The 15,461-nt window shown below is 44.1% G+C and overlaps 1 protein-coding gene across 1 annotated transcript in view; it reads left to right on the forward strand.

The window, feature by feature from the left end:
* Positions 1-3,596: 3,596 nt before the first annotated feature.
* ppfia3 (PTPRF interacting protein alpha 3) overlaps positions 3,597-15,461 on the forward strand; it is a 59,513-nt gene continuing 47,648 nt past the window's right edge. Inside the window, exons 1-8 of the mRNA XM_079564786.1 lie at positions 3,597-4,015; positions 5,327-5,428; positions 7,323-7,553; positions 7,715-7,774; positions 7,845-7,973; positions 10,560-10,652; positions 12,046-12,098; positions 14,490-14,583. Coding sequence (XP_079420912.1) covers positions 3,665-4,015; positions 5,327-5,428; positions 7,323-7,553; positions 7,715-7,774; positions 7,845-7,973; positions 10,560-10,652; positions 12,046-12,098; positions 14,490-14,583 — 1,113 coding nt within the window. The 5' untranslated portion in view covers positions 3,597-3,664. The remainder of the gene's footprint in view (positions 4,016-5,326; positions 5,429-7,322; positions 7,554-7,714; positions 7,775-7,844; positions 7,974-10,559; positions 10,653-12,045; positions 12,099-14,489; positions 14,584-15,461) is intronic.

A 15,461-nucleotide genomic window follows, 5' to 3' on the forward strand; every position in this document is an offset into this window, starting at 1 on the left:
TAAGTCTGGTTTTGACACTATTCCTCTGATCTTAGCCATGGTTTTCAGATGGTAAAAAGCTGCTGATGTTCTTGCTCTGATGTGTCTGTTTAACCCCTTAACTCCCACCTGAACCGAGCACGTTTTCTCCAGTTTGGCTTTACCCCAATCCTAAAGCTTCTGGAAAAAAAGCAACAAAAGTGAGACGAAAACAATGATGGAAATGTGACAAAAAAGTGAGAAAACATTGACAAAACATTGGCAAAAAAGTGACGAAAAATTGATGAAAAAGTGGCAAAAAGAAAATGACAAAATCTTTATAAAAAATGGACGATAAAATGACAAAAATGTGATAAAATGATCCAAAAAAATTACAAACATTTGATAAAAATTTGACAAAAAAATTACAAAAAAAGGCAAAAAAAAAATGACAAATGTGACAAAAATGTGATAAAAAAAAATGATGAAAAAAGTGACAAAAAATGACAAAAATGTGACAAAAATGTGATTAAAAAAAATGACGAAAAAATGACAAAAATGTGACAAAAATGTGACAAAAATGAGTTGAATACCCAACAAAAAAATGATGGAAATAAAATCTGATGATGTGAGGAAAAAGATCCTCTCGGTTCAGGCGGGAGTTAAGAGGTTAAGTTCAGGTCTGAGTCCATGATCACTCAGAGATTTCTAACCTGACTTTTTTGGTTTTAGAGAGAGAGAGACTCGAGGTGACTGATAGCACTTTGTCTTTGTGTCTGTGGGCATGTACACGTTGAATAAGAGGTGTCCCAAGATCGACCCCTGGGGGACTCCACGTCTCCCACTCTCCGCTTTTGTGTAAAAACTACTCAACACAAACACAATATTTAACCATTTATATTAATTTTAGGAGGTTTTCTAACCGTCTGCGTCTCTAAAACTGTTTTCTGGAGTGGATGGTTTTCGGGAAATTGAGGGGGCGGAGTCAGATCCACCAGATCTAGATGAAGTTTTAGGGATGGGGCGATAATGAAGTTTTGGATCATGATATTTGGTTTAAACATGTCACTGAAGCAGCAGAATTTACAGAACTGAAAGGATTTGGGAAATGGAACCTCTTCATCGTCTGCCTGGTAAAGACGACTAACTGTCATGATCCTTTACTGTGTCTGTGTAGCTTTACAGGCGATGCAGGCGCTCGTGGACCTCGGCACAGACTCTTTTCTTTGACAGGTTTCTCATGCGGGAGTTTCATCTTAAAAGACAGTTGTTGTTTTTTTAACCTCTTAACTCCCGCCTGAACCGAGAGGATCTTTTTCCTCACGTCATCCATCATTTTTTTGTTGGGTATTCAACTCATTTTTGTAACTTTGTCAGTTTTTTGTGATTTTTTGTCATATTTTTGTAATTTTTTCGTCAATTATTATCACATTTTTTGGCATTTTCTTGTAATTTTGTGTCACATTTTTTTCATTTTTTCATCAATTTTTTTAAATTAAATTTTTGTCTTTTTTTTGTTACATTTTGTCATTTTTTCGTCAATTTTTTAGTGACATTTTTGCCACTATTTCATAAATTTTTCGTCACTTTTTTGTCAATGTCACATTTCCATCATTGTTTTCGTCTCAGTTTTGCTGCTATTTTCACAGTTTTTTTTCCAGAAGCTTTTGGATTGGGGTAAAGCCAAACTGGAGAAAATGTGCTCGGTTCAGGCGGGAGTTAAGGGGTTAAAGTGATAGTCTGGAAGTCTAAAAGTTGAGGAGACTGCTGTGACTGGCTGTGTTCGATTGTTTACGCACATTCCGGCTAAAAATATGGTTTGACCCCAAACAAAATGCTACAAAAGGTTTTTCAATGGTTTTCTGTAGTATCAGGTGTGCTTATTAACATACTAAAAGTCTACCAAAATCTGACCACTGGAAAGGTCTAATTTTCAAGATGGCGTCCAAGAGGGTGGAGAGATCCTTAAAATGCCCATTACTCCTTTATTATTTCATCCAAGTCATTTTGGTTCTAACCCGATGTTCTGGGTGTCTAGGAATCCAATGGGCTTGTTCAAATCGTAGTCACATGATCGCATAATTGTATAATAGAAATGTTGGACAAACACTCTATATATTAACATTAGCGAGTTTGTCACGGCAAATGCTAATTGCTAAAATGCTAAGATAACAGAGAGGCTAAAACCCTTCCAGGTCCACCATGTCAGGCTCACCTCGCACACTTTAGTGAATATCTCCGCGAGTAAATGTCGTAGAGACTTGCCTTTTATCCCGTTGGGAAGAAGAGGGGCGGGGCTTTAAAACGAGCCCATCAATGCCCCGCTAAGCCTCTGGGAAGCGATGTAAGGTCGCGTTGAAAATGTGTGCCGTTGCCGTGACAAACTCGCTAATGTTTACATATAGAGTATTTGTCCAGGATTTCTATTATACAATTATGTGATCATGTGACTACAATTTGAACAAGCCCATTGGATTCCTTGTCTAGGATGAATAATAAAGGAGTAATGGGCATTTTAAGGATCTGCCCACCCTCTTGGACGCCATCTTGAAAAGTAGACCTTTCCAGTGGTCAGATTTTGGTAGAATTTTTAGTATTTTAACCCCTTAACTCCCACCTGAACCGAGCACATTTTCTCCAGTTTGGCTTTACCCCAGTCCAAAAGCTTCTGGAAAAAAGCTGTGAAAATAGCAACAAAACTGAGACGAAAACAATGATGGAAATGTGTCAAAAAAGTGACGAAAAATGGATGAAAAAGTGGCAAAAATGTCACAAAAAAATTACAATAATTTGATTAAAAAATTGGTGAAAAAAAGGACAAAAAAATATAAAAAATAGACGAAAAATTACAAAAATGTTATAAAAAATTGACGAAAAAATGACAAAAAAAAATGGACAAAAAAATGACAAAAATGTGATAAAAAATGTGTCCAAAAAATGAAAAAAAAAATATTAAAAATTGACAAAAAAATGACAAAAAATGTGACAAAAATGTGAAAAAAAATTGACAAAAAATGCCAAAAAAGTTACAAAAATGAGTTGAACACCCAACAAAAAATGGTGAAAAAAAAATCTGATGACGTGAGGAAAAAGTTCCTCTCGGTTCAGGCGGGAGTTAAGAGGTTAATAAGCACACCTGATACTACAGAAAACCATTGAGAAACCTTTTGTAACAATTTTTTTGGCTGTTAGGTGTTCTTTTTTCATATATGCAGCCGCCTCGAGGGTCACCGACACATCCTCCTGCCTCCCTGACCCTGACCGTGTTTTCCTCTCTGTCTTCTGCAGGTTTTGTCTTTGTGAACAACACGAATCGGAGACGAGCATCGACGGGCCACGCCCCTCTCTCCGGTCCCTCTGTCCCTCCTCCCACTCCACCCCTTCACCGCACTCCCACACCTCACAGACCTCACCCCCCCGCCCCCACATCTCCACCCCGGGACGAACCCGCTGCTCCACCCCAGGAAATACCTCCCGCTGCTCCACCTGGGACGAACCCTCTGCTCCACCTCCTGCACAACAGTCCACACCCCGAAGGCGACACGTGGAGCTTCACAAACATGCTCTGAAAGGGTTTCTCCGCTCACTTTTCCCTCCAAACACTGAAGTAAAAACCGTGGACTGAATGTGAAGAACGTCCGAAACCGCAGCTTGAATCTGTAGCTCGTATTTCTCGGCGAAAAGAGACTCGAAAAGCGTCGCCAAGATGATGTGCGAAGTGATGCCCACCATCTCCGAGGGCAGCCAGTCGTCGCCGGCGGGAGGGGGCGGCGCCGGCGGGCTGGGCGGGGCCGGGATGGGCGGCCTGGGCGGGGGAGGAGGAGGAGGGGGAGGGGGAGGGTACGGGGGAGGCCGGGACCCCCGCGGCGCCGCAGCGGAGGAGGGCAGCACGGGGAACCTGGAGTCGCTGATGGTGAACATGCTGACGGAGCGCGAGCGGCTGCTGGAGAGCCTGAGGGACACCCAGGACAGCCTCTCCACGGCCCACCTGCGCATGAGGGAGCTGGGCCACGAGAAGGAGTCGCTGCAGCGGCAACTGTCCATCGCGCTGCCACAGGTGACCACGCATGTTCCACAGTGCGCCTTTAACCCCTTAACTCTCACCTGAACCGAGCACTTTTTCTCCAGTTTGGCTTTACCCCACAGTCCAAAAGCTTCTGGAAAAAAGGTGTGAAAATAGCGACAGAACTGAGATGAAAACAATGATGAAGATTTGACAAAAAAGTGATGAAAAAATGACGTAAAATGACCCAAAAAATGACCAAAAAATTGACAAAAAAATGGATAAAAAATGAAAAAAAATATATTAAAAAATGACAGAAAATGTGACAAAAAGAGAAAAAAAATGGATAAAAACGACAAAAAAATGATTAAAAAAAATGACGGAAAATGACCCAAAAAATGTGACAAAAAGAGAAAAACAAAAAACAAAAAATGGATTAAAAAAATGATGTAAAATGACAAAAAAAAATGACAAAAAGAGAAAAAAAAATAACAAAAAATGACAAAAAAAAATGATAAAAAATGACAAAAAATGGATTAAAAAATGACGTAAAATGACCCAAAAAATGACAAAAAAAATTGACAAAAAAATGGATAAAAAAACAACAAAAAATTGATTTAAAAAAATGACGGAAAATGTGACAAAAAGAGACACAAAGTTGACAAAAAAAATGACATAAAAATGGATAAAAAATGACAAAAAATGGATTAAAAAATGACAGAAAATGTGACAAAAAGAGACAAAAAATGACAAAAAATTGAAAAAAAAAGACCAAAAATTGATTTAAAAAATGACGTAAAATGACCCAAAAAATGACCAAAAAATTGACAAAAAAAATGGATAAAAAATGACAAAAAATGTGACAAAAAGAGAAAAACAAAAAACAAAAAATTTATTAAAAAAATGATGTAAAATGACCAAAAAAATTGACAAAAAGAGAAAAATAAATGACAAAAAAAATTGATAAAAAATGACGTAAAATGACCCAAAAAATGACAAAAAATTGACAAAAAATGACCAAAAACTGACCAAAAAATGGATAAAAAAACGACAAAAAATTGATTTAAAAAAATGACGGAAAATGTGACAAAAAGAGACAAAAAGTTGACCAAAAAATGACAAAAAAGTTACAAAAAAGAGTTGAAAAACCCCCCAAAAAAGATGCAAAAAAATCTGATGACGTGAGGAAAAAGATCCATTCAGATGAGTTTTGTAGATCTTAGCTTTCAAATGAGGTGTTACTCTGGCCCACAGGATTTGGGTAAAGTTGAACTGGAGAAAATGCCCTCGGTTAAGGCGGGAGTTAAGAGGTTAAACATGACCTTGTCTCTGTGAGTGTAACGTCTCCCCCTTGTGGCCGTGCAGGAGTTTGCGGTGTTGACCAAAGAGCTGAACCTGTGTCGAGAGCAGCTGCTGGAGCGAGAGGAGGAGATCGCGGAGCTGAAGGCCGAGCGCAACAACACACGGGTGAGACAGAACAGACGCTTTTACACGCACATGCATCATGTGTCCCGTGTCCCGTGTCCCGGGTCCCGTGTCCCGAGTCCCGAGTCCCGAGTCCCGGGTCCCGGGCCCGGGTCCCGGGTCCCGGGTCCCGTGTCCCGTGTCCCGGGTCCTGAGTCCCGGGTCCTGGGTCCCGAGTCCCGGGCGCTGCTCTCAGGTTTTCTCTGCGCAGACTCAGGCATCGGCCACGCTCTCATTTAAACTCTTCTTATTGTCTGTAGTGGAGCATCAGGACTGTGGTTTGGCGAATAGACGAGAGTAAAGCTGTTGGCTACGTGGGCTTTTTGTCTCAAAGAGTTGAATCCACACGTTTCTCATGTGCGCAGTTACTTACAGTAACTCTGGTTCTCTGACTGTGCACAGTCTATAACGTGTTGGGCGACTCACAGGCTAATTCTCTGAGGTCAGACAGAAATAACCGTCAGGTGCAGGGTTCAGTTAGTTTTAAATCAGATTCCCAGCTGTGGCTCAGGGACCAGAGGTGAGAGAATGGGACCATTTACCATTTTATAAAGTGGGGGAAATGGACTAATAGTCCTAAACCTCAGTCTCACAGTGGCTTAGTGGTTAGTGGTTCTCACACAGAGGGGCAGGGCCTGAAATGAGGTCATTATGTTCCACTTCTGCCCTGCACTGCTGCACAGGGGTAGTCTCGCCAACCAGACTCCGCTTCTTTACAGAAGAGGCTCTGGCAACACTCGCGATATGGAGCCGACCGACCAATCAGAGCAGCTCCCTGAACGTCACGTTGTTGTGCCTTTGTTTTGTAGTTTTTCAACACAAGCAACCACTTCACGTAATGCTCCGGTTTGCTTGTATTTTTACGTTTTTCTGACATAAACGACAGAAGTCATTTACTGAACTCCGTGTGGCAGGAGCGCCATTGTTAATGTCCCAATGATACAACTTTCTTGTTGCTGTTTCTGTCGTCACATCCGCCATGTTCTCATTGGCTGCTGCGCTTCGGTCGTCCGACATTAGTCCCGCCTCAAGCAGTAGCTTTTCTACGACAGGGTCGCCAGACTAGTTTCCTGTTTATTAACTTATAAACATCGGAGATTAGTCGGATGCCAGGCTAGCACAGTGGAACTGTTTTTGGCTGTAAATGGATTCGCTCTTCATCGAATAGCCATGGGATGTGAACTGTAGGGCCCCCGTCGGGATTTTTGCTTAGGGCCCCTAGAAGGTCCAGCACCGGCTCTGGGCACAACCGGCTTCATTTACACACGTGTATTTAGCCTTAGGACAAAACATGTAGTTTTGTTTTGGTCATGATTAGTCAGACAATTCTCTTTTAGTTTGAGTCCAGTTTGAGTCTCTTTTTATCCCGTTTCTCCCCCTCAGCTGCTCCTGGAGCTCCCGGAGCGCCTGGTTTAGTCTGTTTTAGTCTGTTTTTAGTCTGTTTTAGCCTGTTTATATCCCGTGTCTCCTCCTCAGCTGCTCCTGGAGCACCTGGAGTGCCTGGTTTAGTCTGTTTTTAGCCTGTTTTAGCCTGTATTAACCTGTTTCTCCCCCTCAGCTGCTCCTGGAGCACCTGGAGTGTCTGGTTTAGTCTGTTTTTAGCCTGTTTATATCCCATGTCTCCCCCTCAGCTGCTCCTGGAGCGCCTGGAGTGCCTGGTTTAGTCTGGTTTAGTCTGTTTTTAGCCTGTTTTATCCTGTTTTAACCTGTCTCTCCCCCTCAGCTGCTCCTGGAGCACCTGGAGTGCCTGGTTTAGTCTGTTTTTAGCCTGTTTTAGCCTGTTTTATCCCATGTCTCCCCCTCAGCTGCTCCTGGAGCACCTGGAGTGCCTGGTTTAGTCTGGTTTAGTCTGTTTTTAGTCTGTTTTAGCCTGTTTTAACCCGTCTCTCCCCCTCAGCTGCTCCTGGAGCACCTGGAGTGCCTGGTGGCGCGGCACGAGCGCAGTCTGAGGATGACGGTGGGGAAGCGACATCCGACCGGCGTGTCCAGCGAGGTGGAGGTTCTCAAAGCGCTGAAGTCCCTGTTCGAGCACCACAAGGCCCTGGACGAGAAGGTCCGCGAGAGACTGCGGGTGGCGCTAGAGAGAGTGACCGCGCTGGAGGAGGAGCTGCAGACGTCGTCACAGGAGGTCAGAGGTCGCCAGACTGAAGCTAGAGTTAGTTTGGAAGGTTTGGTGTTGAGGTTTGTTTAGTTTAATGTCAGAGTAAAACCCAGAGCAGACTCTTCACCAGGACCATGAACCTCTGACCTTCAGAAGGTCCTGATGTGACGCCTCTGTCTGTGCTTCAGGTGGTGAGTCTCCGAGAGCAGGTCAAACGGAGGCAGCAGGGCCTGGACAACGGCAAAGAGGTAAAGACAGAGCAGCCGTGTTCATTCATGTAACTGTGGAGCATTTATGAAACGGACCGTGTGGTTCCAGCGCCTTCCCAACGGCCCGGCCTCGCTCCTGGACGACGGAGAGGTGGACCGTCAGAGGGAGGGCGAGATCGAGAGGCAGCGCTCGGAGCTCGGGCAGCTGAAGGAGAGGCTGGCCCTGATGTGCAGACAGGTAAACAATCAACAAACACACGGCAGAGGGAGGGGCGGGGCCTGATGTGCAGACAGGTAAACAATCAACAAACACACGGCAGAGGGAGGGGCGGGGCCTGATGTGCAGACAGGTAAACAATCAACAACAACACGGCAGAGGGAGGGGCGGGGCCTGATGTGCAGACAGGTAAACAATCAACAACAACACAGCAGAGGGAGGGGCGGGGCCTGATGTGCAGACAGGTAAACGATAAACAACAACACGGCAGAGGGAGGGGCGGGGCAGAGGGAGGGGCGGGGCCTGATGTGCAGACAGGTAAACGATAAACAACAACACGGCAGAGGGAGGGGCGGGGCCTGATGTGCAGACAGGTAAACAATCAACAACAACACGGCAGAGGGAGGGGCGGGGCAGAGGGAGGGGCGGGGCCTGATGTGCAGACAGGTAAAGAATCAACAACACAGCAGAGGGAGGGGCGGGGCCTGATGTGCAGACAGGTAAACAATCAACAACAACACGGCAGAGGGAGGGGCGGGGCCTGATGTGCAGACAGGTAAAGAATCAACAACACAGCAGAGGGAGGGGCGGGGCCTGATGTGCAGACAGGTAAACAATCAACAACAACACGGCAGAGGGAGGGGCGGGGCCTGATGTGCAGACAGGTAAACAATCAACAACAACACAGCAGAGGGAGGGGCGGGGCCTGATGTGCAGACAGGTAAACAATCAACAACACGGCAGAGGGAGGGGCGGGGCCTGATGTGCAGACAGGTAAACGATAAACAACAACACGGCAGAGGGAGGGGCGGGGCAGAGGGAGGGGCGGGGCCTGATGTGCAGACAGGTAAACAATCAACAACAACACGGCAGAGGGAGGGGCGGGGCCTGATGTGCAGACAGGTAAACAATCAACAATAACACGGCAGAGGGAGGGGCGGGGCCTGATGTGCAGACAGGTAAACAATCAACAACAACACGGCAGAGGGAGGGGCGGGGCCTGATGTGCAGACAGGTAAACAATCAACAACAACACGGCAGAGGGAGGGGCGGGGCCTGATGTGCAGACAGGTAAACAATCAACAACAACACGGCAGAGGGAGGGGCGGGGCCTGATGTGCAGACAGGTAAACAATCAACAACACGGCAGAGGGAGGGGCGGGGCCTGATGTGCAGACAGGTAAACAATCAACAACAACACGGCAGAGGGAGGGGCGGGGCCTGATGTGCAGACAGGTAAACAATCAACAACACAGCAGAGGGAGGGGCGGGGCCTGATGTGCAGACAGGTAAACGATAAACAACAACACGGCAGAGGGAGGGGCGGGGCCTGATGTGCAGACAGGTAAACGATAAACAACAACACAGCAGAGGGAGGGGCGGGGCCTGATGTGCAGACAGGTAAACAATCAACAACACAGCAGAGGGAGGGGCGGGGCCTGATGTGCAGACAGGTAAACGATAAACAACAACACGGCAGAGGGAGGGGCGGGGCCTGATGTGCAGACAGGTAAACAATCAACAACAACACAGCAGAGGGAGGGGCGGGGCCTGATGTGCAGACAGGTAAACAATCAACAACAACACGGCAGAGGGAGGGGCGGGGCCTGATGTGCAGACAGGTAAACAATCAACAATAACACGGCAGAGGGAGGGGCGGGGCCTGATGTGCAGACAGGTAAACAATCAACAACAACACGGCAGAGGGAGGGGCGGGGCCTGATGTGCAGACAGGTAAACAATCAACAACAACACGGCAGAGGGAGGGGCGGGGCCTGATGTGCAGACAGGTAAACAATCAACAACAACACGGCAGAGGGAGGGGCGGGGCCTGATGTGCAGACAGGTAAACAATCAACAACACGGCAGAGGGAGGGGCGGGGCCTGATGTGCAGACAGGTAAACAATCAACAACAACACGGCAGAGGGAGGGGCGGGGCCTGATGTGCAGACAGGTAAACAATCAACAACACAGCAGAGGGAGGGGCGGGGCCTGATGTGCAGACAGGTAAACGATAAACAACAACACGGCAGAGGGAGGGGCGGGGCCTGATGTGCAGACAGGTAAACGATAAACAACAACACAGCAGAGGGAGGGGCGGGGCCTGATGTGCAGACAGGTAAACAATCAACAACACAGCAGAGGGAGGGGCGGGGCCTGATGTGCAGACAGGTAAACGATAAACAACAACACGGCAGAGGGAGGGGCGGGGCCTGATGTGCAGACAGGTAAACGATAAACAACAACACAGCAGAGGGAGGGGCGGGGCCTGATGTGCAGACAGGTAAACGATAAACAACAACACGGCAGAGGGAGGGGCGGGGCCTGATGTGCAGACAGGTAAACGATAAACAACAACACGGCAGAGGGAGGGGCGGGGCCTGATGTGCAGACAGGTAAACGATCAACAACAACACGGCAGAGGGAGGGGCGGGGCCTGATGTGCAGACAGGTAAACGATAAACAACAACACGGCAGAGGGAGGGGCGGGGCAGAGGGAGGGGCGGGGCCTGATGTGCAGACAGGTGTGTGTTTCTTTCAGTTTGTGGGTAATTTTCCCGCAGTATTTAAAGGGAATTTGCTCATTTTTGTTTCCCGTTCTCCAGGTGGGCGAGATCGAGGAGCAGCTGACCACGGCGCGCAGAGAACTGTCCCGCTCGGAGGAGGCCAACCAGAAACTGCAGCGCGACGTCAAAGAGGTGCGGCTCTTCATCACAGTCTTCATCACAGTCTTCATCACACACTTACACCATTACAAGAGCACGGTCACCACCTGTCCCTGTGCGTCCGCGGGTCATGGAAGCTGCTGAGGCTCGGGCTGTGCAAATAATCGAAATTCTATTACAATTTTGATTATTACACTAAACGATTACAAAATTAGCATAATCCATTTTTTTTTTTGCAAAGCAGACTTGCATTATTTCACGGCGCTGGGATTATTTTCCCTTCGCATTTTGCCTGACATAAAAACAAACGGCGCTGTGTGATGATGTCATCAGGCCGCGCTGCTCAGTTTGCTTGCGCAGGTGTGAGGGCTGGCCAGCAGGGGGCAGGTGTGAAACCCTTGAAATCCTTTGTGCTTTTATGAATGTTCAGAAAACAGAAAATATTCAGCACAGTTTTTGATTAACCTCTTAACTCCCGCCTGAACCGAGAGGATCTTTTTCCTCACGTCATCAGATTTTTTTTTCCATCATTTTTTTGTCGGGTATTCAACTCATTTTTGTAACTTTTTTTGGTCATTTTTTGTCAAATTTTAGTATTTTTTTGGTCAAATTTTTATAAAATTTGTGTCCTTTTTGTCATCAATTTTTTCGTCCATTTTTGTCACGTTTTATCACATTTTTGTATTTTTTTAGTCAGTTTTTATCATATTTTTGTCATTTTTTTGTATTTTTTTTGTCAAATTTTTATAAAATCTCTTGTCCTTTTTTTCGTCCATTTTTTCGTCAATTTTTGTCACATTTTATCACATTTTTGTATTTTTTTGGGTCATTTTCTGGCCATTTTTTGTCACATTTTTGTCACATTTTTGCCACTTTTTCATAAATTTTCCGTCACTTTTTTGTCAATGTTTTCTAATTTTTTTTAATCACATTTCCATCATTGTTTTCGTCTCAGTTTTGTTGCTATTTTCACAGCTTTTTTCCAGAAGCTTTTGGACTGGGGTAAAGCCAAACTGGAGAAAATGTGCTCGGTTCAGGTGGGAGTTAAGGGGTTAATAAATATATAAATAAAATAAATCCTTTTTTTTTTTTAAGGCAACAAATAATCGTGATTTCAACTACGACTAAAATAATCATTATTTTTGGATAATCGAGCAGCCCTGACGCTGTAGTTTCCAGCTCTACAAACATGCCTCATTATGGTTTGTGAACCAGAGGAAAGGCTGCGGTCGCTCCAAACACAAAGCAGTTCTTTCAGACACTCAGACTGACGCATTTTCTCACGTTGGCCTCGGTTTAAACATTAGCTCAATAAAACTCCCGATTCCAGCAGGACTACGGTTGTTTTCATGGTTTTCCAGTGAGTCCAAGTGTTTAAATCCTCTGGCTCTCAGTGCAGTTGTGATTATTTGTGTGTCTGTTGCAGGCGCTGTGTCAGAGGGAGGACATGGAGGAGCGGATCACCACGCTGGAGCGCAGGTCTGAGGCGGCACCATCTACACCACCCAAAGTCCAGAAGTTTAGCTACTTCTCTGCCCTTAAAGGGATGTTTCAGGATGTTTGACACAGGGCTTCGTTTCCTAGTTATCCAGAGTGTTCCTGATTTCTGGAGATTTCTTTTGTAGTTCATGCAGTTCTTATGTTTGAAGAGTTTCGTGGTGCTAGGCTAATGCAAGGCTAGTGCATGTCTATGGTATCAGCTAGCCTGCGTTAACCTCTTAACTCCCACCTGAACATGTTTTCTCCTGAGCTCCAAATTCTCCAAATCTAAAAGCTTCTTCAAAATAGTGACAAAAAGAAGAAAATGAGGATGTAAATTGACAAAAATGACAAAAATCCAGCAAAAAAGTGACAAAAATCCAGGAAAAAAAGTGACAAAAATTCAGCAAAAAATCAACAAAAATCCAGCAAAAAAGTGACAAAAATCCAGCAGAAAAGTGACAAAAATCCAGCAAAAAAATGACACAAATCCAGCAAAAAAGTGAAAAAAATCCAGCAAAAAAATGAAAAAAATCCAGCAAAAAATGTGACAAAAAATCCAGCAAAAAAATGACAAAAATCCAGCAAAAAATGTGACAAAAATGCTTCAAAAAAGTAACAAAAGTGCCATAAAAAGTGACAAAAAAAATAAAAAGTGACGACAATGGCAAAGAGGAAAGAATGCATTTGGTTTTGGTGGGAGGTAAGAGGTTAAAAACAGTGTGACCCGCTCCACAGAGCACCTGAGGCAAATCACTTATAACACCAGACTAACCATATAAATGTCTGTGTCCATAGAGTCATTTGAACCATTTTGCATTTAGAATACCTTATATTTGAGCAGCATCAGCTTCGTGGTTGTATAAGCTACGCAGCGGCGGAGTGATCTGCTAGAAAATAGTCCCTCAAAACGCGATCATTCATGTGATGCAGGTCAGTTATATTCCAAACATTATTCTATCCACACAGACATTTATATGGTTAGTCTGGCGTTATAAGTGATTTGCCTCAGGTGCTCTGTGTGTTAACCACATAACAATGATAACAATTTAACAGTGCAGTTTATTTATTTTCTATTATAGCTGTACTTTATTATACTGTATGTTTTTTTCTCTCGTGTTTATGTCAGTAATCTACCAGTGTTAATTTCGTCGACTAAAATATTTAGTCTTAATTTTACTCAGGGTCACCAACCATATTTCAGCTGAGGGCCACTTTAAGAGCATTAAGTTGTTCGAGGGCTGCCAGTTAAAAACAAATCCTAAAGACTTAAACGTACACTGTTCACTTATAGCAGCAAAGTGCGGCCCGGGGGCCAAATGCGGCCCTCAGACCAATTTTTGGTGGCCCTCTGCCTTCTTGGTGAATCGGGACACATCATCAGAGATAGTCCTTTTTATTTGAAATGTAATAATTCTACACAATTCTAACCAAACAACTAACCTTTTACTGTGAGACAGAGCTGGCATGAAGGTTTTGAGCAGAAATAAAGGTGGGGGCGCAATTTAAACCTCTGCTAGTCAAAGGTTTTGCGGCACTAACCACCGATCTATGGCCCTTCACCCTGTGTACGCTTCAGTATGCGGCCCCCCATGTAAAAAGTTTGGACACCCCTGACTTAAAGGATATTGACCCCATATTATATTAAAATGGCTTTATTTTAAACTCATACTGAGTCACAAGAACCGAAACAACTGTAATTTTAAGAATTAGATTTAAGAAAATGAAGTGTTTCACACTTTAGAAAAAGTCCCAAGGGCTACTGGACGTGCCCCAAAGGGCCCCTGGTGCCCGCGGGCCCCACGTTGGTGACCCCTGACTCAAAGTGATATTTTGGACGACTAAAATTGGACTAAAACTAAATTAAAAGTTTTTCATGAGACTAAAACTATGACTAAAATGTCCAGATATTTTAGTCGACTAAAATAAGACTAAATAAAAATGAAAAGGAGTGACTAAAATCATCCAAACTTCTACTGACCGTCTGAAAGAGCCTCAGATCATGTAAATCCTCTGTTAAAGGATCAGCTCTGAGCTCCATGAAGCCGAGGAACAAGATTAATTATAATTATAATCAATATTATAAATATACTAAATTAGTCTTAAATTTAGTCGACTAAAACTAGACTAAAGTTGAAAAGATTTTTTTAGACTAAATCTCGACTAAAATTGAACTACGTTTTAGTCAAAAGGCTAAAATGAACACTGTAATCTACAGCAGAAGTTTGAAATCGATATCTCTACATTTCCTCTTTCTGTTCGGCTGCAGCGTCTCGTCTGAAACACTTTTCATCGATAAACCTCTTTAACGCCTCTTTAATTTGCCAGTTCTTTATAAAAAACAAACATTTCCTCTCCCTGATGACGCCCCTGTGCATTTCTCGGCTGCAGGTACCTGGCTGCCCAGCGGGAGGCGACATCGCTCCACGACATCAAAGACAAACTGGAGAACGAGCTGGCGAGCAAGGACTCCCTCTACAGACAGGTACCGGAACTGCACCGCCTTCACTCAAACATCTGGAAATCAGGACTTTCCTTCAGCTTTTACCCGGATGCATCAGTCGTTTCTTTGGTTGATTTAATAAATAAAGTTGACGACATATGACAGGTTTTAATACTTTTGAAAATATGGCTTGTTTAGACAGATAACATCAGTTACATAATTATCATTTTATTTCAGTGAAGCAGCAATTTTAATGAAGAAATGTTGGGCAGAAAAGTAATATTTTATTAGAATTTTTAAGCTGCTGACGGGAAGTGACAAAGATTAAGGCTGTGTCCGAATGTCCACACTATTCCCTATATAGTGACTATATAGTGCAGGGCTAGGCAACGTCAGGTCCGGGGGCCAAATCCGGCCCTCCAGCACAGAACCTCTGGCCCCCAAGATGATTTTGTTAAAGTATGTTGAGAAATAGTGTCTGTATTTTAAAAATGTCCTGGCAGAACGTCCCAATTGGTCACATTATATAATGTAAAACGGGGATTCTAGACCCAAAGGTGGGTCGCGGAACCATTTTCAGCGGGACGCGAGTCTAAAGGGAACTTTTATTCAATATTTTCCATCTGAAACTGCATGGGAAAACTAACAGAGGTTGTTAAAATGTTTGTTATTCGGTTGTTATGATCATAATTGAAAAAACTTGTGTGGAAAATACAATATTGTATACGATATATGAAAGAAGGATAAAGGAAAAGAAAGAAAGAAAGAAAGAAAGGAAGGAAAGACGGAAGGAAGGAAAGAAAGAAAAGACGGAAGGAAGGAAAGAAAGAAAGAAAGAAAGAAAGAAAGAAAGGAAGGAAAGACGGAAGGAAGGAAAGAAGGAAAGAAAGAAAGAAAGAAAGAAAGGAAGGAAAGATGGA

The sequence above is a fragment of the Gobius niger genome, assembly GCF_951799975.1.
Source record: "Gobius niger genome assembly, chromosome: 10".
Taxonomy (NCBI): Eukaryota; Metazoa; Chordata; class Actinopteri; order Gobiiformes; family Gobiidae; genus Gobius; species Gobius niger.